At 38.1% G+C, this 27,340-nt stretch overlaps 2 protein-coding genes across 4 annotated transcripts; one reads left to right on the forward strand and one right to left on the reverse strand.

Moving 5' to 3' along the window:
- Positions 1 to 454: 454 nt before the first annotated feature.
- On the reverse strand, positions 455 to 26,481 carry LOC109044768 (enoyl-[acyl-carrier-protein] reductase, mitochondrial). Of its 2 annotated transcripts, XM_019062678.2 has the most exons (5): positions 25,958 to 26,481; positions 5,217 to 5,432; positions 4,142 to 4,378; positions 2,895 to 3,169; positions 455 to 2,276 (listed from the first exon to the last, which is right to left on the reverse strand). In XM_019062678.2, the coding sequence occupies exons 2-5, from the start codon at positions 5,409 to 5,411 to the stop codon at positions 1,862 to 1,864; spliced, it is 1,122 nt and encodes a 373-aa protein (XP_018918223.2). In that variant the 5' UTR covers positions 5,412 to 5,432; positions 25,958 to 26,481; the 3' UTR covers positions 455 to 1,861. The 2 variants fall into 2 exon arrangements, with proteins under 2 accessions (XP_018918223.2, XP_018918221.2); XM_019062676.2 differs by lacking the exon at positions 25,958 to 26,481 and having other exon boundaries at positions 5,217 to 5,627.
- LOC109044766 (protein MTO1 homolog, mitochondrial) lies at positions 7,288 to 19,424 on the forward strand. Of its 2 annotated transcripts, none has more exons than XM_019062670.2 (7): positions 7,288 to 7,497; positions 10,792 to 11,073; positions 11,923 to 12,041; positions 13,418 to 13,622; positions 14,970 to 15,146; positions 16,156 to 16,268; positions 17,623 to 19,424. In XM_019062670.2, exons 2-7 carry the CDS (start codon positions 10,863 to 10,865, stop codon positions 18,802 to 18,804), a joined length of 2,007 nt encoding a protein of 668 aa, XP_018918215.2. In that variant the 5' UTR covers positions 7,288 to 7,497; positions 10,792 to 10,862; the 3' UTR covers positions 18,805 to 19,424. The 2 variants fall into 2 exon arrangements, with proteins under 2 accessions (XP_018918215.2, XP_072159153.1); XM_072303052.1 differs by lacking the exon at positions 7,288 to 7,497 and adding an exon at positions 7,783 to 8,060.
- Positions 26,482 to 27,340: the final 859 nt, after the last annotated feature.

Consider the following 27,340-nt stretch of genomic DNA (forward strand, 5'->3'; position numbering starts at 1 on the left):
GTTTTTTTTGTTCCTTATGTTTATTAGATTCAGTTTTTTTTCGACACCTTCCCATAAGTTTTAGTACATATAATAAAAGTGTTAAGTGTTTTTGAATAAACGATCGTGTCATACCACTAAAAAATTGTAATAAGAAAATCTGAAACCTGTGTGATCAGGTTTCCATGTAAGGGAACTTATTGTTGCTTAAATAAGAGAATGCAAATGAAACATGCAGTTGCGGCGTTCTTATTGTGGTTGGCAGAAAGATCGAAACTTCACCTGGTTTCATTCATGCCCTGATGGAATATTTTGCAAAAATTTTGATGACCAATACTTCTTTCCTTCAGAAACAGATGGATGTTCAAAAGAAACTCGTTGCAGCATAGGATGAGGTTAGCAGATGCAATTATTTCATCCCAGATTTCACTGTTGTAAACATTTGATTAAGACAAGAAATATGTAACAAATTCAATCATTATTGCATCATTAATTGTTTCTTTATTATTTTATTTCTCAATTTTAAAAAATAAATTTAAAATCGAGGGAAAATAAAAAAATACATTCATCAAAGGACAGTTAAGTAAGTACAACCAGTCTTTCATTGAAGTCGACTCAACAAGCATTACAATCAAAGATGCTCATGGTGTATGAATTTTTCCTTAGGTACGTTTATATGTAATTTGATACCCAGATATGTATTATTGCATGTAAATTAGTAATGACAGAAGAAATTTTCTTACAGAACGAAGCAGATCCATAAGGTTTTGCCAACAGAATATCTAATTAAAATTTAGACATTTTATTTTTGTAAAAACTTTTGATAATATTGCAAGCACTGAAGTGGAATATTAAAAATCAAACCCTCAGCAAAAAAAAAGTTTATAAAAAGGTTCACTGAGCATTTGCAGGGTTATTCACACTAATGAAAAACATCAAGACGGTTTTAGAAAAATGGTGAGTTAAAAAAAAGGAAGAATTTGGGCCCCTTTTAAGAAAAAACATAATTAGAAACGTTTAAAATTTGCTGGTTTTCAGGTACTCTTTTGTTAAATAGGTTCTGCTGCTAAGGTGTTGTAATCCCAAGGACGAATTTGTAAAATCTGAACTCTGAAAGCGCATCCTTGTGAAAAAATACTTCTAACACTTAATAAAAAGCTCTGACTGATTGATCAGTTCTACCAATCTTTTGACCAATTGCAAACACAAAAAAACTTAAAAGTTCAAAAGTTCTACAATTTGCAGGTTTGTGACCGCCTCTTTTAAATCCTTTCTTTTATGTTAACAGTAGGTTTTTAGCAACTACCAAGACTTGAGAAAATGGAAATCTAGGCTCCCGGAAGGGGTGGAATGTATAAATGATTTCACTTATTGCCATTGTACTATACAATCAAAATTCAGGAGCATGTTTATTCTTCTCATGATGTAAAGTATCTTAATGGAGGACGCTTAACCATTCATTTATGCGAACTCTCGGCATATTTTCTCCTCATATTTCTAATACTAATTCATTTAAAAATGGAAACATAGTAAAAAAATTGTGGGAGCAGTGGACCAAAAAAATTTGTGGCATGAAAGATTCACACAGGCACACTTTCCTTCCAAAAAAGTAAAAGAAAAAAGGAGAGTCCAGACTGACCAATCACTGAGGAAAAATTAGGGCTGAATACATTTTAAAAGAAATAAGATTTGATGATAGACAACGGATCTTTCCATGATTAAACGATGAGAGACAACTAAAGTGTTCCATCAAAACTTAACCATTCCATGAACACTTGCATGTTGAAACATAATGACTCATCACAGCATTTGAAGGCTTCCTATGACATACTTAATTAAAGAAATTAGAGAATTCATTCTCAAAAAAAAGTAAATAAAAAACTTATGAATGTAGACTGCGAAAGTCAATAAAATACTTATGGCCAGCAAAACCTTGCACAGACATTGTGTTCATGAGGGCTTCAGTGTAATTTTCAAGAGGCACTACTTTGTGAGCTGGAGCTCTGATCTTCTTGGATTTCATCAACTCTACAAGATCTGCTATCATTTTCTGGCGAGCAGGGCTGTTTCTGTTTTCTTTGTGCCACCTTGTCATCCAAAACCCACGAAAAGCAAGATCTTTGAATATGAAACTAGATGTTGGAATGGTGACAGGATTACGAGACATACCACCATAAGTGACCATGACACCTTTTGGAGCAAGATGTCGCATCACCTCTGTTGCATTGTTGCCACCAACACAATTTAGTCCTAATTTTGGAAATGGAACTTCCTTGCTTTTGAATAATTGCGTTGACCTGAAACAAAAATATATAACAGGGGAATCAATCCTGAGTTCAGGCAAAAAACAAAGGGTGTTTGTCAAATTAGATATTGATCATTTTACTTATTTTCGGGTTAGTGCACAGGGATAAACATTCCTGGAGGGGGACAGAGAAACCACTGCAGCTCAGAGAGTTACCCTCCTTTTTGACCTTGTACGATGACCCTCTCCAAGAGCTCATTCATCTCAGAGAATATTGTCAAGGGTCACCTATTAGAGAAATTGGTTATATCCTGACCCTTTCTGCCTTTGGGGATGTTAACTAACATCTCTTTCTTTCCAGACTCTGTAAAATTACCCAGCCTGGATGCAGGTTGTACAGATGAAGAGAACCACAGTTCAAGGACAAAGATCTTTTTTGTGTGAACTATGCTGTGAACTCCAGATATGCCACTCATTTAAAGGGCTTCTATCATATAGAGACTTTCAAGAAGTCATTCATTGATTGTATACCGCTAGTGTTTGAAAAAATTTCTTGCTGATGGCTTTTTCAATTCCCTTCTGGTGACTTACACAAACTGTCTTACAATTAAGAGTTTAAGACAACAGAGAAAAACTGGTTTTGAATCAAGTTCTACTTAAGCTGAAGTACCTGAGCTCCGATTCAATGAGGATATGATCGGCACCAAGACTGGATAGATGCTCTTTCAATTCATTCAAGTTTGGGCGGTCCCTCACAATGTTCACAGATGTGATACCCCATGCTTTACATAACTGAATGACATTCTGGCCACAAGCGCTGTTGGCCCCATTTTGAATTACTGCATCTCCAGGCTTGAGTTCGGTAAAGTCACTCAGCATACGATAAGCAGTGCAAGGGTTCGAAGTTAAACCTGCTGCTTCTAGAATAGGCATATCATTCGGCACCTGCAAAACATAAGGACAAAAAAAACTTTACAGTCTCTAGAGATACCTAAGTCAATTATTACCAGGAAGTCAGCACATTCAAATTCCTCTATATTTGATTTGACAAATATACAATAAATAGAAAAAAGAGAAAAAAGCACTAAGCCTGTAGCTCATAGCTAAAATGTGGGGAAAACAGAAAAAGGACAAAAAAGAAGGAAAAAATTTTAAGTGTCTACAAATTTAGATCACATCTATAGCCTTTATTTGAGACTAATCAGACTGTGATCCTATACTTTTTGTCGACCTTCGAAGGCAGACAAAAATGGGTCTTTCGACAAGGTATAAACTAAAAAAAAGCTCAACACGTTTTCTGCTAAAAACCTTACATAGAAAGCTATTCATATGATGCAAAGTTCAAATAATAACTTTTGAACAAGATATTAACTATTATATTTTAACACAAATACATCAAATTGAATTTAGATTAAACCTACATATGAGGGGCTTGGAGGACAATAGTGGATGAATGCAGTTCCTTAACAAACTGAGATATTCATGAACTCAACTGAAACTAGTTTGAAAGTGTATTCTGTGAAAAATTCACATCGAAAATCCAACTTTGAAGCATCAAAAAGTGAGTCTAAACTTCTTTTTCGCCACAAGGCTCCATGTAATTTTGCAACTTAAAACACATATTTCTTGAAATAGCAATAACTGCACTTAGGCGCCTTGTCCTCCAAGCCCCTTATATGTCATTTAACCAATGTTAATTGTACACACTGACAATTTGTTTACCAGTTGATTTCAAGACTTCCTGTGGTGTGATTCATTTCTCTCAAGTAATTTTGAAGAGAATTTATCTTGCATAAGTGGTGCTTTAATTCCATTAATTAATTAAACTTATTCTCAGATAGGACCTGAAAACATGCTGACTCAATCTGGTGAACAAGCCTGATGTTGATCTACAAACATGATGGAATTTTAAATTACCTTGAGCACTCCATCAGACGAGAACTTAGTATAAGATTTCCATGTTCCACATGTATCGCAGTTTGGAACCACTCGGTCCCCAACGGCAAACTCTGTCACTCCAGTTCCAACTGCAACTACCTCTCCTACCCCTTCAAAACCAGGAGAAGCAGGGAGAGAAGGTTTGACAGGGTATGTTCCTTGAATTATGTTTATGTCTGCAGGATTAACAGGGGCGACCAAGATTTTAACAAGAACCTTGGACAGACAGAAATTGAAATAAAATTACTTACATTTTAGACTCCTACAAACAATGACAAGGTGTTAAAACTTTGAATAAAATGACCACTAAAAATCAGAAACCAAAGTAATAGGATTGTTGAAAGAAATTGATCGACTTTTTCTGACTTATAAATCCTTCACAGAGACATTTATAGTTGCATCCTACTGCAATCTGTGGTGGAGCTAAATGAAAGCATAGAGTACATATAAAGTTGTAATATACTCGGTGAAGTGAGTTGGGGCCATGCTCTGGTTGACACGTTCCAAGCCCGGTTTGCGTAGATTTTCAGTCACCTTATCAATACATTTTTGATCCAAAATGGCAGTGTAGAATACCTAATAATTCATATCCTCTTTGTTTACATAAGATGGCCAGACCCCTGTGTAGCAAAAAAGATTGATTATGTATTGAAATGATAACCTGGCGTGACTCAGAAGTCACGGAATTTGGGATCTGGAAAATGCTTAAAAGTGGCGCCAGCTCTCCCGTTTACATTAAGACTCTATGTACTCCATTGATGAAAGGCCTAGTGATATGGAGAAAATAAAATGACATGACCACACCAAAGCCAAAAACTTATGAGAAAACACCATTTAATTCCTTGCTTTCAATGACCTATGAAAATTATTCAGTTTTTCGAATACGAAAATTATAGAACTTTATCTAAATTGAATGAAGTGCTTTAGGAAATTTTAAATTTGGTGCTTGATGAATAATTGGCACATATGATATTATTGGTCAGGCATCCTATCTTTGTTTGTATCTTCACTGAATGACGGAGAAATGACTTGATGTAAAATGTACAGCACTCACCTCCGATGCGCTTGGTTCAGATACCGCCTCTTCATCTGGATACACAACTTTTAAAGGGTCTCCAAATTCATTGAAGGACAATTTCTTGCACTGATAGCTTACAGAACGCGATCCTGACATGATGGCATAAGGAGTTCTTGAAATAAACATAGACAGGAGGGGCACGGAAGATGCAGTAAAACATTTCATAGCCATACCTACTTATGTGCCTGCTTACTGTGAATAAATTTAAAACCAAATCAAACTTTAGACTGCACGTTGAAGATGAAGGAGACAGGAATAGAGATTCTAAGGACAATGAACTGGAAATATCCGGTAAAATTGAGGTTGATTGTGAATTGTGATACGAGATACGGCACTTTGCAGTTTGCACTTGTGACTTAACCTATAAACCCTGATCTGATTGATAACAATCTTGTGAAGTAAATAAACTGATAATGATAAGAGAGCGGAAAAGAGGTTGAGCCATATCCGGTCGCTCGCCCGCCAAATTCAAATTGTTGCCATGCTCGAGCTCGAAGGCACAGCGTACTCACTCGGAGTGTACCTACAATTAATTAGCTTTGACTTTGAGGCTGTGTGTGATATCTGTACTGACTGACTTGACATGGAAATCTATCAGGAGTGTCGGGACAAACTTGGGGAAAATTCAGCTGAGGACATTTATACATATGTGCCTATGTGCATGCATATGAAATGCCTATTTTTGTCCCACCAGCAGGCCCGCCACAAGGGGGGGGGGGGGGATACTGGGTCCCTGGTACCGGGCCCCGGAGGGAGCCCGTGTTACCCGTGAAAAACCAATACGAATTCACATGCAACCCTTGTTTCGTAAGAAAAAGTGAAAAATTTACCCTAAAAATTTCGCAAAAGGTGAATAGATTTTCAGAAACACGCTGGGGCACTGTAGAATTCTTCTTAAATTTTCAAAGAAGTATACTTCCTGGAAAATTTCTATCTATTTTCATGATTTTCAGTATAGAGGGATATTTTTAGTTACTGCGTTTCATTTTCTTCCGTCGTCAGATGCTAAGAGTCTCCAGTCTGGGCATCCTCGACTTCAATGGCTCATGGCTCAACTCCCTTGCCATAGACAAACGAAGGGGGAGTCCAGGGGGGCCTGGCCCTCATAGAAGTGAAAATAGTATCATATGCCCCCCCCCCCCCAAAAAAAAAAATAAAAATTTTCCAGATGTTTTTAATGCAACAATTCGCAAGTATTTTATGCTGAAAGTATGTAAAAAAAACATAATTATTCCGCAGAAATTGATAGAAAAATTCTTTATGGAAGCTTCAAAATGCGTCCGATTAGTCGTATAAATTCTAAAATTTCTCGGGGGGTGGCCCTCGGACCCCCCCCCCCTCCGTGTTTGGGGCACGGACCTTAAAACTGGTACCACGGCCCGAGATGGGATGTGACGATCCTGCATGAAGGCTATTTCCATTTAAATCTTCCGCCACATTCATACGGCGCAATGATACAACTATTTGAACTCTCCGGAATGTGTGAGGTATCACGCCGCATTTAAAGGCGTTTTCAAAACAGCCAAGTTCCGATACCCGGACTATCGTTTTGCATAGTACATATTCTTTTGTTATATTCCGTGCCATTTGTTTATTTTTAATCCTCGCAGAAAAACCACCCATTTGTAAATACAATTCTAGCTGAAGCGCACTTCAGCTATGCATTCACCACTGCAAAAATTTCAGAGGAAATCCACAAGCCCCGCATGCATGGAGGCTATCTCCATTTAAATCTTCCGTCACATTCTTACGGCGCAATGATACAACTATTTGAACTCTCCGGAATGCGTGAGGTATCACGCCGCATTTGAAGGCGTTTTCAAAACAGCCAAGTTCCGATACCTAAATTATCCTATTGCATAGTTCATATTCTTTTGTTTTCATTTCTTATCACTTGTTTATTTATAATCTCCTATAAAAATGCGGCCCTGCCTGTGATATAATTGTTATCTACTTACGGAACCGTTTATAATAGTTCATAATAATAATCAACTCGCGATCCCGCGAACAGCTGACAGTGCTGAGCCCGTTGGTTGAGGTTGAGATTCATTGTTGAGATTGCATAATAATGTTGAATGTTGTAAGTACATAACCTCAATTACAAATTGCGGTCATTTATGTTGGTGAATAGCTGTTTAAATATGTGCGCTTTAATTTTTCTCTGAATAGTGTTTACAAACGTACCTTTTCTCTCTATTCTTGCCAAGAAATAGCAGCTCTTTCCATCAACTTGTAACCAACACCTTGAAATACTTAGGTAAGTGGTCAAGCGTTCCTTATTTTAGCCTCAGAATTTTTGTTCTCCTGTCCCACAGCTACACTCTATTCATTCATTTGCTGTCAATTTTTCTCCCCCCGTTTAAGTCAAATCACTAATATCACCTTATATATCCTGGGCTGTATTCTGCCTCTTGTCAGTATCTTTTAGTTGAATATTATCTTTTGTGAACATTGGAAGCAGCTTCTCAGTTCCTAATGTACGCGGAGAAAGAGACTCTTTGTCGGGACTCTTCGTTCAATATCATGGCTTCAAATTTTACAGGTGCACAAGAGTCCACGCTCTGCAAGTTTCTGCAGTTTCAGAGTATGACAGAAAATCTGGCATCGTGATTTCTGCTTTTACTTTCAATGCCAACCTGAAGACAGCTAATCCTCTGACCCACACTGAAGGGGAGTAAATTGTTTGGGTGCAGACTTTTTATTCGATTATGTTTATTGTGACTACTTTTGTGTAACTGGTAATGCCCTACTCATCTTCAGTGTGCTCTGAAAGTTCGCCTATCAAATAAAACGTAGCACTGCTCCAGAAAGATAATCTAGGTAAGTTTGTCATGTCCTGGTTCACGTTTCAAGAAGTAATTACGAAGTATGCTTGATTCTGCTGTCATGAGTTTTTTGTTTTGAAAACGGCTAATGATGGAGCCAGGGATTTCCGAGATGTATCCTGGGAAGTACTTTAAGTGCAAGTGAGTTTCCTAAAATTTCATTCAATCTTTAACATGTTTTACCGAAAGAATACCTAGCCTTGAAAGAAGTTGTGTTTTCTTTCACAGATGTTTTACACGAGAATGAACCAACAATGCTTATTCACACTAACTGGGTTCTTTTTTCTTTTTGGTGGGTACGTCAGTCAAGGTGATATCAAAATCTGCAAGACAGACGTCTTAATCCTCAGAGAGGGTTCCTTGATGTACCTGAAGGAACATCTTAATTTGGAAAATTATCTTACTCAGATCTCTACAGGAAGCGGCTGGATGAGAAACTGGGAGTAGAAACTTTCGATACTGCAGAAGAGTTGTACCAGTTCATCAAAAGTTGCATACATTCAGCTGCGAAGGAAGCCCTGGGTATGTGTAATGAGAGCAAGGATGTACAGAAACCCTACTGGTGGGACAAAGAGGTAGAGGAGGTAATTGAAGAAAAGCGTAGGAAGTACCATGACTATCTGGCTTCTAGGACTGCAGACACCCGCGGCGCGTATAGGAAAGCCCAGGCGAGGGTTCGTCTTTTAATCACCAGGAAGAAAAACGAGTCTTGGGAGACCAACTGCTCAAGGATTGACACATACCTGGGGGGAAGGAAGAGTGCTGAGAGCTGGAAGCTGATCAAAGGCCTAAGAAGGGACATGAAACGGGACATTATATCTCCGATAACAATCTCACAGCTTGACGAACATTTTAATAAATTGTTGACGGAAGGACGACCAGAGTTTCAAACGGGGAATGCTGAAAATATAGTCGAGGATCACTCAATGGAAATTCGAGTTGAGGAGGTGGTCAAAGCAATCAGGGAATTGATGAATGGAAGAGCTCCTGGGCCAGGAAACATTCCAGCCGAGTTAATTAAATGTGGGACTGGCAAGTTGGTTAACCATCTCAAGGATTTGCTGCAGAAGTGCATTGACGGTGATGACATCCCGAAAGAATGGAAAGAGGCCTGGATAACAGCGTCGCATAAAAAAGGAAGGAAGGATGACTGTGGGAACTACAGAGGGTTAGCGGTGACAGGAACGATAAGTAAAATTTATGGAAAAGTGTTGAAAGCGAAGATCGAAGAGGAGTGGACCCTGTTCGAGGCGGAGGAGCAAGCAGGTTTTAGGGCTGGTCGGTCTACCGCTGATCATCTGTTCTGTGTTACCCAGTTAACCGAAAAGAAGAGAATTGTTGGCCAGGAGCTTCATTTAGTGTTTTTGGATATTGAAAAGGCTTATGATAGTATTCCTCTTGTGAAACTCTGGGAAGTCCTAGAAGAAACTGGTTTTAGTAAAGGACTTATTGGGGCAGTCAAGCAGTTTTATCGGGGGGCTTTTGCTAGAATTAAGTGCCAAGGAAGGCTTTCAGACGGTTTTTTTGTCACCAAGGGGCTTAAGCAGGGATGTTGTCTGTCACCGACGCTGTTTAAGATATATCTAGAGCACGTTCTGAAGGAATGGAAAAGAAAGTGTGCCGGCATGGGCGTCCCTCTAAATGACCAAGAAACACTGTTCACGCTATGCTTTGCTGACGACCAGGTAGTCATAAGTCAAGATCACGATGACGCGGAGTATATGACCCGGAAGTTGGTGGAGGAGTACCGCAAATGGGGCCTCGAGGTTAGTGTCCGTAAGACAAAAAAGATGTCAGTCGGAGGTGCTCAGCAAAGCATAGTCCTGGAGGATGGTCAACATATAGAAAGTTGCGAACAATACAAGTACCTGGGGGTGAACCTGACTTCGGATGGGAAGCTGGATCAGGCCATTCGGGACCGTAATCTTCTAGGAAGGAAAGCCATCGCCATGCTTAATGGGATCCTTTGGGACCAAAGGATTTCCAAAGACAACAAGAAGAGGATTTATAACTCGGTTGTCAAGCCTATTATCACCTATGGCAGTGAAGTGTGGCAGTTGAAGAAGCGGACCCAAGAAATGCTCAAGGCGACCGAGATGGATTTCTGGCGACGATCGGCTGGAATCTCGAGGAGAGAACGTGTCAGGAATGAACGTGTCCGAGAGATAATGGGCGTTGAGGGGACGATTGTGCACGATATCATGACCAAGCAATTGGTATGGTATGGGCATGTGCAGAGAATGGCTGATACCAGGTTGCCGAAGAAGGTGTTGGAGTGGGTCCCCCCAGGTAGGCGACGGAGAGGGCGTCCAGCCAAACGGTGGGTAGAGGGCATCCATGAAGAGATGGAGAGATGCCACCTTCCGGAGGATCTCTACCATGACAGATTCCTGTGGAGAATAGGCGTCGCAGAGCGCCCTAGCGCGCCGTAAAAGCGGCTCATACATACATACATCTTACTCAGATTATTTTGGTGCCAGAGTCTAATTTGTATGCAAGTGTCTTGGATGGCACCGCGTGAATGTGGAATGCATTATGTTAGGCAATAAGCCAGCACTTCAAAAAATCATCGCTTTTAATCAGAAAATCCTTGAATTTTATGTATCTTCACAGGTAAAGTATTATTCATTGATAGTATTGCGAAGGACGTTGGTCCTACTTTGGAACGCTGACCCACATTTGGAGACACTATTGACTACTAATATTTGTTCTGTTTTTGTTCTCAGGGATCTGTCAGTTCAGAATAATCACACAAGTTCACTATTAGGGATCTGCTGACTCATGTGATACCTAATCGATGTCAGCAATGAAAGGTCTCTCAAAATCTGGCATATTCTCGAAATCATGGTCTGCCTTCCGCCAATCAATAAGGAAACTTACATTTCAGCCGGAAAAGTTGTACGATGTCATTGTAATCGGAGGTGGACATGCAGGCACTGAGGCATGCACAGCTGCGTCCCGTATGGGATCGCAGGTACTACTCATCACTCATAAGAAGGAAAAAATTGGTGAGTTTTTTCAAAGCCAAACTTCAGTCATGCATTTATAACTTCTTTCTCCAGTATAGGCTATACATTTAATGTTTATCCTTGTAAAATCTCCTGACTAGATACCGTCATGGAGGAATCTAGTCCTTAGTCTGCCATTTCAGAGGAAATATTGCTATGTAGCAAATTTATTTTTTATCCTTCGGTATACCTAGTACAAATTGGATTTGTATATACCCTCCAGGAACCAGCCTAATTAAGTCATCACATGTTATGGATGTGTTTTTGTGCCAAATTCAACAATGACAACAATTTTTTGGGAAGTAAATTTTACTTTACATAAGTGAACTTCTGTTGAAAAAAGTCAATCCTCTGAAAAATTGGTACATTAGGGGGAACAACCAAGGTTATGTTTGAATACAGCTGCCAATAACGCATCATCAGTAAATATCTGATGTATGCTGAATAATTTTTCCTACTCTTTCAGTCTTTCTAATGAAGAAGTTTTCCCGATCAAATGAACGAATCCACCGATATTTAGATACTCAATCCTATTCTTACGTATTTGCTTTGTGCCCCCAAAAAACCTTAAAAGTTTTTTCATGAATCGTAAAAAAGTTTGAGGTAAATTGTTTGTAATTTTTGCTACTGAATCTTAAACTTCCTCAATTTCATTCTATTGTATACCATTCCATTTGAGTTCGTATTTAAAGAGGCATGACTCCTAAATGTTGACCAAATTCAAAATTGTTCCAGAAAGCTAGTTTCTACATAATATGGAACGTTTTGCTAGGCGTCATGTTAATTTTGAATTTTACAATTACTATTTAACATAAGCCACATCCGAAAACTTCTCATTTTGTTTCTCAGGTGAAATGTCATGTAATCCTGCTTTTGGTGGTATTGGCAAAGGGCACCTCATGAGGGAAGTTGACGCTTTAGATGGTGTGTGTGGTCGAATTTGTGACCTCTCTGGAATACAGTACAGAGTAAGTTTCGAATCGTTAAGGAGAGAAAGCACACTTGCATTTTTTAGTTGGTATTCATTGTTCTGGTACACCTCTAAATAGCATGATATAGTAGTTACATTTTATGATTCATGCCGCATCAGTGTGTTGTGTTCTATGTTAGTTACATCACATTGGTTGGTCATCTTTTCCTTAAAGTGCAATTGAAAATTTGCAATCCTCATTAATGCTGAAAGAAACTGTGTACAAGAGAATGAAATGGACTAAATTTTGCTACCAGGGACCAAACTCCTTTTGCTCTCAGGCTCTACTAAAAAACAATGGTTTATATGTTATTGTTTTTATGAGTCAGAAAGAAACTACATCCCTATGGCAAAATGTAGTCCAAATCAAAAGGAATTATTTGCTATTGCCGTTTTAAGAAAAAATGCTGTATGAGCATTCGCTTGTTGCCACATTTCTTCCGATAAAATAATAATTCTTGAGGAAAGATATGAATATTTTTCCTTGAAATTTTCATAAACTCTGAATTTAATTGGAGGTACAAATCTTAAAATAATCAACAAATTTAATTCAGAAGTTCGCCAGAAAATTCATATCCTATCAAAAGAAATTTGATAATGTCCGGAAGTTCATCCAGCGTTTTACCTTAGCATGGCAGTGTAGGATTTGCATGCTTCTTAGTCACTTTTTGTCTAATTTCTTTGCACATACCTCCCCTCACTGAGTAGTTTGCGTACTGCATAGTTTGGCAATGAATCATATTACAAAATGTGTTAATATACTGTTTTAAAGCTTAAACAATTTTCTACAGCTTTTGTTAAAGGCATTTTTCCGTTTTCTACCGATTTGGGTTCTGAAATCAGCTCTAAAGATTTGTAGAAAAAACAAATTTTCCATTTTTCGTAAATTTGACAACTATGGTAATTTTTTCTTCAAATGTAGTTGTCGTTAATATGTACCTGACTCAATTTCTGACAGTTTAAAAAAAAAAAAAAAAAAAAAAAAAACAAACTATCTCATTACGATAATGTAATGCAAAGTTATCTGCATTTGAAAATTATCGAATTTTCCGGTAGTTTTCCGATTTTTCAGGGCTTTCCGCTTGTCGGAAAGTTGAGGAATTTTCAGAAACTATATTCCTACTGAGGTACATTAACGCCCTTTAATTGGAATTCGCTTCCAATTTTTTCCATCTAAGGCCCAATTTCATACTAGATTGCCTAGACTATTTACCCATTTACACTTACAGGAGCGCCTGTCAAATTCTCTGAGGTCTACTTAAAGCAAGAACTTCTCTTTTTTTATGTGTGGCCTTTTGCAGATTTTTGTCTGTTCTTTCGTAATCTTACGAAGCCTTTTGCTTTTGTGAATCCATCAATCTTGGCCTTTTTCAGATTCTAAATAAAAGAAAAGGACCTGCTGTATGGGGGCCAAGAGCACAGATTGATCGAGAACTCTATAAAAAGCATCTTCAGGACGAACTCTTTAATCGGACACCAAATTTGGACATTCTAGAAGGATCGGTAGATAATCTCATTCTGTCAGACCCTGAAGACTTAACTCGAAATTATATTCGTCAAGTGTGTGGTGTCGTCATGAGTAAGTTTCCAATATCAAGTTAAAATTTTTATCAATTCTCAAGAATTCCTTAAATTAGGAAATCTCATTGATCTGGATTTTTCTGTTCTCTCACAAGGCATCGTTTTTACTAGGTATCCAGTAATGTTGTCCTGTTATTAGAAATTGTGGGACATAAATTTGTGAGCAAATGTGATCTTAAATTTAAACCTCTTGACAATTCATAAAGGCAAGTTGTCTTACTCTAAAGCAAATTTTTAGCTTCCGTTTCAGTGAAAACAGAAGAGTTGTAGCCACTGAACTGTCAGCACATGGTTTAGGACTTAGGATTAGTTGCCAATATTGAGATAGCCTCTATCTTAGGATAAATGAAAAGGATCTAACAGGACTCACCCTAATTACATTTTATGTTGCCTAATTTTTTCTCGTATTTTATTTCTTAAAAAAAAAATTCATTACTCACCCCCTTAAAATTTCTATAAATTGACCCTAGATTATAAAGTGTACCCTCGCAAAATTTCAAGTTTTGAGTTTGCTTAGTTTTTTGTTTAAAGAAGCAAAAAAGAGAAAATTAGGCAACATCTGATGTAGTTTGGCTGATTCTGGTCAAAGCGGTTCAACTTTAAGAACAGAGTAATGTAAATCAGGCATTCATTTCAACAGAACTTTTCTATTGTAACAAGCATGATTGTTTTCTGGCTATAATGCTAGGAGTTTTTGAGGAAAAGAAGTTGAACTGAATATTTCTAATAACGCTCTCATTGTAATGAATGTAGCATCTGCGTTCAGCGAAACCGTATCCTTCCTGCAATATTTCTTCCATCACTCAACAACTACAATCGAGAAGTACTCACATTTGTAGCTCTCTCCGGTTTGGAAAATCTGAATCACAACTTCAGACTTTTCCTGATAGAGTGTGCTTTGATCTAATTGCATGACAACGAATTCCCTTTGTGAGGCATGTGCAAACCGAATTTAGCCTGGTAATGAAAGGGTTGAAGTAGAAAAAGAAAGAGAGATATTTTAGAGGGTTTTCAACAAAATAGTATAATCTGTTACCTACATTACCAAAGTCTCAATGAAAAATTGGATCATAACTTTTTATTTAAAAGAAAAAAAAAAAGGTTGAAAAATCCCTACAGAGCTTAGCTTATACAGTGCCTTTGTACCTAATATTTCCAAACTTGAAAGGTTCAAGATAATGCCTCGGTTAAGTTTTTCATCTATGTATTAGTATCTATGAGTCTTAAACTTAACCTTCTCGGATGAACTTGTTTGGAGGTGGATTAAATATCAATGTATTCGAATTGAACTCAATGAATTTTCAATCAATTGAATTCCTTGTTAATTTTTTATTTTTCTACCCAGATGATGGGACTAAAATACTCTCCAGGTCAGTTGTTATTACTACTGGTACATTCCTTCGTGGGCATATCAATATGGGGCTAGAAATTCGACCGGCTGGAAGGATAGGTGATGAACCGTCTGTAACTCTAGCTAAAACGCTCGAATCACTTGAGTTCAGGATGGGTAGACTCAGAACAGGTTAGTCTTGTGAAGGCCCTTGTGGTTTTACAGTATTATTTGCACTCAAAACTTTTATAATTTTTTTTATTTATTTAATTAATTATCTATCAGTAATTTTATCTTTTCATTGATTCCATGGTGATAAAAACATGCCAATTATTTTGATTGATTGATCTTATCAGGTGTTATCTCTTTTGTTAAGTTTTGATTGAAGGCATTGTCACTTGATACAACTGTAATGGCTGAGGATAGCAGAATTTTGACACCTATGATGTCTTGTAGTAGCATTAACTAACATCAGTGGAATAAGCCTCTCAGGGCCTCTAGCAAGCCACCATTTTTTTCAACTCCTCATTGTGAGAGCGTACTTCTGTCTCTCACTAAACTGAGGAGTCTCTTTAAGTTTCTTCAATTTATCACCTCACTTAGTGTCATGACCATGTCATAATTTAGTGCTGGCCTCCTTTTCAGCAACTAGCCATGATTCATATCTGCCATAGGATTATTGTAAGCTTGAAAATGCCCTAAATAAAAATCTCAGACTTTCCTCCACAAAATTCCGTTTTAATCGAGCCCATTCAGCACTGGACTCTCATAAGAGCTCAAGGCAAACCTAAGTATATTGTTTAATTATATGGGATTTCGTTAGATCCAAGTTTGTTATAAGCGGGCTTTACTGTGTTTCTTGTAGCCGATTGCGTTCACTTGAGATTTTAAATTTTACATGGATGAAAATTCTTGTCCAAAAAATTAGACCAATGAAAGGTCGAAAATGATGACAATCCCTCTGAAATTCGATAATAGATACTTCTTAATTTTTTTTAGGTGAAAATATGTTAATTTCAGAGTATACAAGGAGGCGAATGAAGTATTCCCAAATTTTCAGAAGAAAAAATGAAAACATAAATAAGTTAATAAATATATAGGTGAAGTAGTAAATTTTTACGATTTTATGTATTTTTCTAAACTTTTAAATTTTTTAATTTTTTTGTCAAATTTTTAAATTTTTGTGTCTTTTTTTATGTAGGAACTCCTCCCAGACTGGACAAACGCACCATAAATTATTCAAATCTAACCCCTCAATTCGGAGATGAAGTTCCTGCTCCATTTTCATTCATCAATGATAAAGTTTGGATAAAGGTGTGTATTATTATTTTAATATTCTTTTCAAATAGCGTATTACATTTTTGAAGGTTTTTTAGAAACCATTCCCTCCGATCCTGATTCAAGGATGCAAAAAATTGCAAAACGCCAACTATTTTTTGCAATCTAGCCTGTAGGTATGTTTTACACTTACAGCCTAATTGCCAATTTGCTTTGCAATAATTGCACCATTTGAAGGCAAATTGTGCAATTTACTCTGTTTTTTTAAGATTTGAAAAGTAAAAGGAAAAGAGAATCAGGTCATTACTATTGAAACTTGCCTGATGGCCCGAGATTCACCTTAGTTTGCCTCTGAGATGGTGAAATTGAGCATTTTGCACACCACTGAAAATTTTTTCACAAACTTTGTTGCAAATCAGAAATTTTTATCGTTTTTTGTTTCATAAAAGGTTTCCTTAACTTACCATACGATGCTTTTCACTTCGTTACTTCATGTTGGGAAAAGTCAAACACTGCAGGAGATTATAGGGAAGTGACCTCACTGAATCCGAATTTCATCACGTTGAAGCCTCTTTGGTGCTTCTTGGTATCTAAAGATGGATCCTGAGGTCTAAAATTGGGGTTCCTGTCACAGTTTTATAATTATATTATCCAAATCAGAAAACAGGGAAAATTTTCACATACCTAACGCGATACCACAAACTTGGATTCCTCAGGGTCAATTACCTATGAAAACATCTCTTTTTCATACCTCTACATCAATTCATTGACCCAGCATTTTTTAAGGGAAGCTCTGTCTCGAAACTTTAGGAGTCAATATTTGACATAGAGTTGGATCGATTTTGGACTTTCAATCAGTTGCATAGACGTAGATTCAAATTTTCCATCCTTTCTGATTTCGTTTAAATAATGTCAAAATTGTGGCAGGAACCCGAAATTTCATAGTTAACCCATCACTTAGGGATCCCCTTTCAGCTCATCGGAGGGACTGGGCAGGTTTTGGGATGATGAAATTTGGATGCTGCAGGGTCAAATTCCTCTTCAATTTTGCAGTCCTTGCCTTTGTCCAGCCCTAAAATAATCGAGAATCAAGCCCGTTGCTGTAGGTTTGGGACACCCTATGTAGGTGGTCTAATGAAGTAGATCATTTTTAATTCTTGTTACCCCCAGTGATTCAGTTAAAGTGGAGGGGATCTTCTCAAGCAAGAAGAAAGTTGAAGTTTAGAACCGAGGAAGGATGTACCTGCTAAAGATATATCTGCTATGGATAAGGAAGGATATATCTGCAGTTTTACCTCTGAAAATTTTGAACTTCATATAAACCTCAGTTAAACCTTCAGTATTTGTTTGATATTATTGTTCCACTAATCTTCATTCTGTATTATTCCAGCCGGAGGACCAAGCAGTGTGCCACCAAACTTTCACGAATTCGAAAGTAGAAAAAATTATCCTTGATAATTTGCATGTGAACAGACATGTCACGGAGGGTGCGACAGGTCCTCGCTACTGTCCCTCAATAGAGTCAAAAGCAATCAAATTTGGCGGCAAACAGCATGTAATTTGGTTAGAACCAGAAGGTTTGTCAAGTAATTTAGTCTATCCGAATGGTCTTTCCTGCACCCTCCCAGCAGATTTACAAATTCAGCTAGTCAGATGCATCGAAGGCTTGGAAAAAGCAGAAGTTGTACAACCTGGATATGGTGTAGAATACGATTACATTGATCCAAGAGAGCTATACACAACTCTAGAGACTAAGAGAATCTCTAACTTGTTCCTGGCTGGTCAAATTAACGGAACAACAGGCTATGAAGAGGCAGCGGCGCAGGGAATATTAGCCGGGGTTAATGGAGCTGCCAAGTCTCAAAAAAGACCTAGCCTCTCTATCAATAGAACTGAGGGTTATATAGGCGTTCTTATTGATGATTTAACCACACAAGGAACAAATGAGCCATATCGCATGTTTACCAGCCGCTCTGAGTTCCGGTTATCTCTCCGGCCAGATAATGCTGACCTACGATTAACTTCTAAAGGATTTGACATCGGCTGTGTTTCTAAATCTAGGTTTGATAAGTTTGTCTCTACCACAGATAGTGTCAACACTTGCATTGAAGTGTTAGAGTCAATAAAAGCCCCAACGTCTCGGTGGAGGAAAAGCCTTGGAATGAGTCCGACAAAGAATTTGGAAATCAAATCAGCCTTTGACGTTTTAGGTTTCATACTTTCTATCTCAGTTAAAGATTTAATCATTGCGTCCCCTGACAGTTTAAGTGTACTAAAAAAGTTTGATGAAAATACAATCAGACGGGTCAAAATTGAGGCCCTTTATAAGGAAATGATTATAAAACAGGAAAAAGAAGTAGAAGGGATCCAAAAAGACGAGAAGCTCAAGATTCCTAGTCATATAGATTACTCAGAAAAATCACTAAATCTCTCATTTGAAGAGGTGGAGAAGCTAACAGTAGCACAGCCTCAAACTATAGCAGCTGCCAGTCGTATTCCAGGAGTTACCCCAACCACAATACTACGATTGCTTAAATATGTCCAAAACTCGTCTGCTGCTTGTCAATCTTGACTTTTTTGTTAAGTTCTCTCCAGAAAAAAGGAGAAAGGTATTGTTGCACTTGCCCTCATGGGGCATTTATTCTCTCTGAGATAAAGTAGTGATGGGTCAATTTACCTGAGACAATTGCTTTGCAAAAATCCGTTTCTCTCTCTTTTTGATAGATGCTTGACTGGATCTGAGCAGAGAAAATTGCTATGATTTCATTCTGATATCCTTGCGATGTGTAGTGCCTGTAAGTCCTCGTTAGCCGGTCTTAAAGCTTTTTATTTTCCTCACACAGTGTTTCTTGAAGCTCAGCAAAGTGTGCTTGATTTGAGATATCCTCAATGTAGTCTCTGCATATTACACCCATTTTTCTTCAGCAATATTCCAGTGTTTCTCTAATTTTTTCTCTGTTAGTTTTTCTGCTGTCAAATCTCCTCATAACTCGAAAAAAATGGAAGGAAAACTTTAGTTTGCCAAACACCAGTTAATCATAAGTATTTCAGAACTTTTTTACTTGGAAAACTTTAGTCATTTCTTGTTAGAGAGGGAAACTTTTAGGAGGGAAAGAAAACATCCGCAAGCCCAATTGCATGGTATATAAACACTTAATAGTAAAGTAAACCTTGTGTTGATAGAAATTTCGAGTAAGAAAATCCTCGTAGCAAAGGCTCCGAAATTTTTTTGTGGAAAACTCGAGAAATGATAATACATAATACGCACTAAACTCATAAAAAGGTATTAGTTTACAGATTTTTATAATCAAGAATGTCTATTTGCTGATATAATATTAGTTTGCAAGACCAAATAAAAGTTTCTTAAAACATTTACAATGCAGGGGAAGTCAAATTGATTGCCTCAATGTGTATGTTGGCATAATGCTGCAGCTGATATAGAACCGAGAGATGTGAATTGAAGTTTGAAGCAAAAAGACCTACAGAAAGGAAAAAGACTTTGTCAGAGTATGTCACTTTTAACTTAAGTGTCTTTTCAACATGTAAGTTCAAATGTTTGAATGTTTATTTAAACGTAATGATTAAACTCATTGATAACTTCAGATGAGTCATTTTGTATTGTGTGATACTCAGTTTATATTGTGTCATACTCAGTTTATACATTAGCATGATGTGTTGTGAATGCTCAGATGGTGCTATTTTCTGGTGTTCTGTATCTATATTCTCTCACCCCCCTCCCCATACACCCCCATCTTTCCTCCCCTCCATTGCCTCTTTTGTTGTACCTAGGTACCTATCATTGTTCTGTTGTCTCTTGACTCAATAAAGCTATGAGCAAGATCGAATGCTTGTCTAATCGTTCTTTAGTGTTCAACTCCTATTCTTCGAACCAGCTCTTCCACCTCTAGATAATGTTAACTTATTTTTAAAGGAATACATTTAGTGCTATTTTTAGGGATTTTAGGGCTTGCACCATGCGTTTTACAGCCCAGATGACATTTTCAAGCCTGGTGAGACATTCCAGAACTAACAGTCTAAGGTTCGGTTAAAATTATCAAGAGGTGATTAGAGTGCTTGTCAAATTTTAAGTAAATCTGTAACAAGAAGTGCTTATCAAGTCTAAGTCTCATCAACCAGCATCGGTTGTGTAGTTATAAGTTCAGAAGAGGTCGCACCCGCATGCTCTGCTAAAATTGTTTCGTGAATTGCAAAAACCATGGAAATTCGGTCACGAATATCCATAAAGTCCATAGATTCTCACAATACATGGACATCCATAACCAAATTACAGCATATGGATTTCCATACCTTCATAAGTCTACAGATTTCCATGCATGGGCCTACTAAGAATATTTCCGTGAACGGCACTATGGGGTATTAAAGTTAGTTCGCTCTCCTACTACAATTGAATGCTTTTATTTAAATTGAGGAGTTCGGTGCAAAATCGTCCGACCGTTTTGGCAGAGAAAATCTTTTTGGATTAAACATATCTTCATGATTATGTGGACAAATTTTCATTTTTTTATATATTTTTCCTTTAAAAATGCAGTTTTTTCCTTTAAAAAAATTCAACTTTTTCTCTTCTCTTTTCTTAGCAATCATCCTTCATAGGTTGAAAGTGATTCTATGCAAAAAGGCCAAAGTATCAGGCATTTAAATACACAAAATACGCAAAAATGGCCCAAGTACATGCCTTTTCTGTTTCTGTTATTTTTCAATTCCTACAATATTTTTTTGTACACCAACAACAATCGTATTACAATCGTACCAACTTAAACTTGAAAATATGACTAACTTCTTTTGACCTCAGCCAATGCTATACCTGATGCTATAACCCCCCCCCCCCCCCCCCTGATTAGTGGCGAATCCAGGGGGGCCATGGTGGCATTCCCCGCCCCTCGAGCCCAAAAAAGGGGGAAAAGAAGGAAGGAAGGATGAAAGGGGGGAAAAATACTCCTAAAAATTTACTGAAATGGTGTCAAGAAAGCTTCAGAACTATTTAACCAAGTGTACTAAGTTAAAGGTTTCTCAGGACCGCAAAAATAAATAGGCCATATACCAAAATAAAATTTCTCTAAAAGGGGTATATATCGTTAATTTTCAACTCTCAAATATTGTGTGCTGAAACTGCTTAAAATTCAATCTGGGAGGAGCTATTTTTTTTGAAAATTTTCCGGGGGAGACCCCCAGATCCCCCACTTGACATTAGCTTCTGCCTCCCCCTCCAACTCACTCTCGATCCGTCTCTGAATGCACCCTGTTTTGCCTACCCCGTCTAGCGAAGGCAAATCAGTCATAGTCGAGGCTTGAAATTCCTATCAATTAACGAAGGATCACCCGGAGAAAGAGCACATGTCAAAAACTGCTACTTTACAGAAGAGACAAGAAACTGTGTAGAATTTACATTAAGGAATGCCCAGATGTAGTAAAATCAATCTAACTGCTCTTAGATTCAGTGAGAAAGCTTGAAAAAAATTGTTGGAGGTACCTACCACTATGTAAAATATGGCAAAGAAGTGGAGATGTGCCTCTTTTCAGATTAATCACTTTTTTCTCAGCTTTTGCTGGTATTATTGCAAAGATGTTTTAAAAACTTTCATGATAAGAAGCACGCCAACGCTCCTCAGTAAATAAGCTGAGTATAAAAACGGGGATGTAGAAGACCCTGAAGCCATAAAAAACGATGGAATAGTTCGTAGGCTTCATGCACGCTGGCCTTTTCGATTTCCTCTGAAATTTTTGTGGTGGTGAATGCATAGTTGAAGTGCGCTTCAGCTAGAATTGTATTTGCAGATGGATGGTTTTTCTACGAGGATTTAAAATAAACAAGTGGCACGGAATATAACAAAAGAATATGAACTAAGCAAAACGATAATCCGGGTATCGGAACTTGGCTGATTTGAAAACGCCTTCAAATGCGGCGTGATACCTCACGCATTCCGGAAAGTTCAAATAGTTGTATCATTGCGCCTTAGAAATGCGACAGAGGTTTGCAATTGAAATAGCCTCCATGCACGCTGGCCAATTCGATTTCCGTTAACATTTTTGCAGTCATGAATGTGTTTAAGTGCGCTTCCGCTAGAATTGTGTTTGGCAAATGGGTGGTTTTATAGGAGGATTATAATTAAACAAGTGGTTGGAATTGGAAATAAAAAAATATGAACTATGCAAAACGATTATTCCGATAACGAAACTTAGCTTTTTTGAAAACGCCTTCAAATGCGGTGTGATACCTCACGCATTCCGGAGAGTTCAAATAGTTGTATCATTGCGCCTTAGAAATGCGACGGAGGTTTGCAATTGAAATAGCCCTCTTGCACGCTGGCTTTTTCGATTTCCGTTAACATTTTTGCAGTCATGAAAGCGTTTAAGTGCGCTTCAGCTAGAATCGTATTTACAAATGGGTGGTTTTTCTACGAGGATTAAAAATAAACGAGTGGTAGGTACGGAATATAACAAAAGAATATGAACTATGCAAAACGATTATTCCGATAACGGAACTTGGCTGATTTGAAAACGCCTTTAAATGCGGCGTGATACCTCACGCATTCCGGAGAGTTCAAATAGTTGTATCATTGCGCCGCATGAATGTGACGGAAGATTTCAATGGAAATAGCCTTCATGCAGGCTCGCCACATCGCATCTCGGGCCCTGGTACCTGTTTTAAGGTCCGCGTTCCAAGCACTAAGAGGGGGGGGGGGGGGGTCCGAGGGGCATTCCCCGAGAAATGTTAGAATCTATACGACTAATTGGACGCATTTTGAAGCTTCCATAAAGATTTTTTCCATGAATTTCGGAATAATTATGTTTTTTTTTTATACTTTCAGCACAAAATATCTGCTAATTGTTGCATTCAAAACATCTGGAAAATTTTTATATATATTTTTTTTTTTTTGGGGGGGGGGCATATGATACTATTTTCAGTTCTATTAAGGCCAGGCCCCCCTGGACTCCCCCTTCGTTTGTCTATGGCATGGGAGTTGAGCCATGAGCCATTGAAGTCGAGGATGTCCAGACTGGAGACCCTTAGCATCTGACGACGGAAGAAAATGAATAACGCAGTTACTAAAAATATCCCTCTGTACTGAAAATATTGAAAATAGATAGAAATTTTCAAAGAAGTATATTTCTTTGAAAATTTTAGAAGAATTCTACAGTGCCCCAGCGTGTTTCTGAAAATCTATTCACCTTTGGCGAAATTTTTAGGGTAAATTTTTCACTTTTTCTTACGAAACAAGGGTTGCATGTGAATTCGTAGTGGTTTTTCACGGGTAACACGGGCCCCCTCCGGAGCCCGGGCCCCGGTACCAGGGACCCAGTATCCGTCCCTCCGTTGTGGCGGGCCTGTTCGTAGGTATCTCGATTTTTTCCCTTATTAAGAAGTGTTTCTTCTGGTCTAAATCATTAAGTCTGGCCCCACTTCCTTTTCCACCTCATTGCTTTGAATTTCGTCAATTGTTTTCTCTTCCCCCCCCCCCCACCCCCTTTACCTTTGCGGAATCGCTAATATCTGAATAGATACCCAGTAATAACTGAATAGCCCCTACACCTTTTCGGAGACTTTGACGCCTGGCTACGAAAATAAGTCATATCGCCGCGCAACGCCGCGCCACAATCAAATCGAGTCGTATGAATGATGTTCCCGCTTAATTGAAAATTGAATGGGCGAATTTTTCTGGTTATAGCCTTGTGTTTGATAAAAATGAATGTGAACAATTAATAAACTTATATCCGTCCAGATAAAATTTCATTATCGTAGCAATAAATAAATAAAAATAGGTCAGAAAAAAAAGAGAGAGAGAAAAAAAACAATGGGCTTCTGAGAAAAATTGCGATAAACGGCTCTTCTCCTTGCTTAGGACTTTCCTCGGCTTGAAGGCTATTTCCGACGGACTTGAAGTGGGAAACTTCTAGGGTGCATGCTCATATCCCTATGTAATTTTTCTCTTTGCTTTTGCAGATCAGGCCCTGCTTGCCAAACCAACGGCTCAACTCTTTGATATCAGTCACTACCCATTAGACAAATCTGAGCAATGACTCCTGAAAGTAACTTCCACATTGTAAAAAGTATGAACTAATTGGCAAGCCCATGGCACTTTCAGTGGCTGCGCACAATAATTAGGTACTGCTAAAAACGACCATATGAAATTGCACGTTCACTCGGAACACGTATAAAAAATATTATACCAAATGGGAAAAGATTACATCAACGGCAGGTCAGTTCGGCCTCAATTTTAGTGTAGGCAACATGAGTTTTAACGTGGTGTCATCGTGAAATGGCTTGCTCTTTCGAGACACATACGAGTAAGAGCTCTTTACCAAACGGGGAGAGGTTACTTTAACGACACGTCAGTTTGCCTTCAAATTTTAGTGTAGGCAACACAGGCTCTCACTTGGTCGAATAGTGGTATCAACCCATTAGGTATGTAGTCAGACGGTCTCTGTCGGCAAACTTGCTGTAGACTGTAGACACGATAAAAAGAGAAGAATTTAAAAAGATAAAAGGGGAAAAGGAAGGAAAAATAATGAAGGATTATAAGAGGAAAAAGAACGCAAGAGGATGATGAAACAAGAAGAAGGAAGACGAGGAAGGAAAGAGAGATGAGAAGAGGAAAAGTTGGAGAATGAAAAGAGGAACAAATAATTTAGTTGAAGAAGGTGAAGAAAATAAATTGGAAAATAAGAAAAAAGAAAGCAGAAATGAGGAGGAAAAAGAAGATAAAAGAGAGGAAGGTGAAAGCTGATAGAAGAAATGAGAAAGAAGAAGAATATTGGAGTCATCGTCGTATCATGGAGAGAAAAAGTAGAAAAAGTAGAAAAATAAGAAAATTAGAGGAAGAAAAGAATGAGAATTAAAAGAAGAGAAAGAAGATGATGAAGAGAGGTAATGAGGAATGAAGATGAAAGATTTAGATTTAAGCAGACTTACTTCAATAAAATAGGAAGGACAAAAGACACAGAGAAGATGGGAAAAAGAGGAAGAAGAAGAAGAAGGAAGAGGAAGATGAGAAAAAAGGAGAAAATAGGGAAGCAGAAGATAAGAGAGAGAAGCAGAATAATGGAGAATAAAGAAGGAAGAGGAAGATGAAGAACAGAGCAAAAAGAAGAATGAAAGAGAATTAAGAGGGAGAAAAAAGGGGAAGAAGAATAACAAAAGTGGAAGAAAAATAAAAAATAGATAAGATAAGGAAGAAGAACACAGGAAGAAGTAAAAGAGGAGAAAAAGGAAGAAGTCAAGAGAAAGAAGATGGAGAAGGACAAGAAGAAAAGAGGAAGAAGAACACGAATTAGGAGAGAGAAAAAAAATAAAATGAAAATAGAATTAAAAAGAATTAGCGATCGACAAGAATCGATCGAAATAGGTGAACACGAACCGATCAACATCGTCAATTCGATCGAAATAGTATAAGCATACAGAAAAAAAACGGGTTTTTTTTTTATTTTGCGATCGAATAATGTCTAGCGAAACAATCAGTCATTGCTCCTGTAAATTTCAGTAGTCACGGGCTCTTCGCTAGTATACCTATATCTCCCTTACTTTTCCATATCCCCTTCGTAAATTGACCGGGAGAGGGGGAGGGGGATCAAATTTTCTAATTGTGTGGAGGACAATTTACCCTCGCGACGCAACAGGCCTGGGCCGGGCCATGTTTTATCGTTAGGGCAGGTCTCAATTATATCGATCTGGGCTAGTGTAATGAAAATAAAGTATATTTTCAATTTACCTCCATTTAAAGAAATAAACCTTTTTGATTATCGAAAGCTGTCGTTGGCGTAGATTTTATCTGCGATCCATCTTCAGGTATTCAAACTGATCCTACGAGACAAGTGCGCGTCCATGACACCGTGAACCACTCCACCTTGCCTCCAGAGTAAAAATATTGCCACCTTGACAACTGAGCAACGTTTCACCTCGACCCCGTAAGGCCTCGTCTCACAAAACGCTCCCATCGGCGAGTTTGTGTTGAGGAGGGATGTAATGACGAATTGCGCGGTTTCCGAGTCCCTGTTGTGATTGGTCCATCTCCCATCCGCATCTTGGATCTAGATCCTAGCTGCGATTGTGCGAGATTTACAGGATGAAGGGAGGGAGGGGGGCTGAACACATCTAATGATTGTGAGAGATTGTGAAAGAGCTAAAGGAGAAGAACTAATTTTGAGAAGCCGAAAAGTTTACATTAAAATTTTGAATGAGAAGTACAAGTTTTACAAGAGATTCGTCACACTGCGCCTGAAGGGCTGAATATGCGTTAAGTGGAGCTCATACGAGTCAAAGATGGAATAGACCAAGAATATAACGGGCAGCACACGCTTTTGTAGACTTGATGACGTCACGGGTGGTGAGACTCCAAGTCTATACGCGATTGGCTGGCTATAATCAGTGGAGCTATCAGTTGCAAGTCTAGTCATTCATTTTATGGGTGATGGCTGGATGATAAAGGACTGAAAAGATGAAAAATGAACAGAATTCAGCCATCCCTAATGACTAGTTAGAATTTAAATGAAAATTTGGAAGTTTAAGGAAAATGAAGTTACAGGGATTTCAGGACCTTTGACAGGCATCCCAAAACCATCCACCAGAAAATTACTTCGATTAAATCCTAGCTTCTGATCAGTGTTCAAGAATCAGACCTTTTGTGGAACAGCTGAGGGTTTTCAAAGTCACGCGATTAAAAGGGAAATGGGGGAGACCCCCCCCCCCCCCTTTGCTGAGCTAAAAGGAAGAACTCCGTATGAGCCGTTAGACGTTGCCAAATTTACTTTGATAAAATAAAAATTTTCGGGTAAATCTGTGAATATTTTTCCTCCAATTTTTCGGAGAATTTTATTCACAATCAGATCTAAATTATCTGAAAATTTCAAGGGATAATTTTCATAATACTCCTCAAAAATAAACAATTTGTTGGAGGAAATTTGGCAACTCTCGGGTGTTAATTCATACGGCGTTTTTCCTAAGCGCAGCAGCACAGTTCTTAGGTCAAAATCTGCATTGATTGAAATCACGAGGCGCCGCAATTGCGATTATAGCTCGGATTATAATTATACATTTTCAGGTGTAAATTTCGCATTTCCGAAACTAAATAGTTAGTTAGTTATTTTAATTTACG

The sequence above is a fragment of the Bemisia tabaci genome, chromosome 1 (assembly GCF_918797505.1).
Source record: "Bemisia tabaci chromosome 1, PGI_BMITA_v3".
NCBI classification, from domain to species: Eukaryota; Metazoa; Arthropoda; class Insecta; order Hemiptera; family Aleyrodidae; genus Bemisia; species Bemisia tabaci.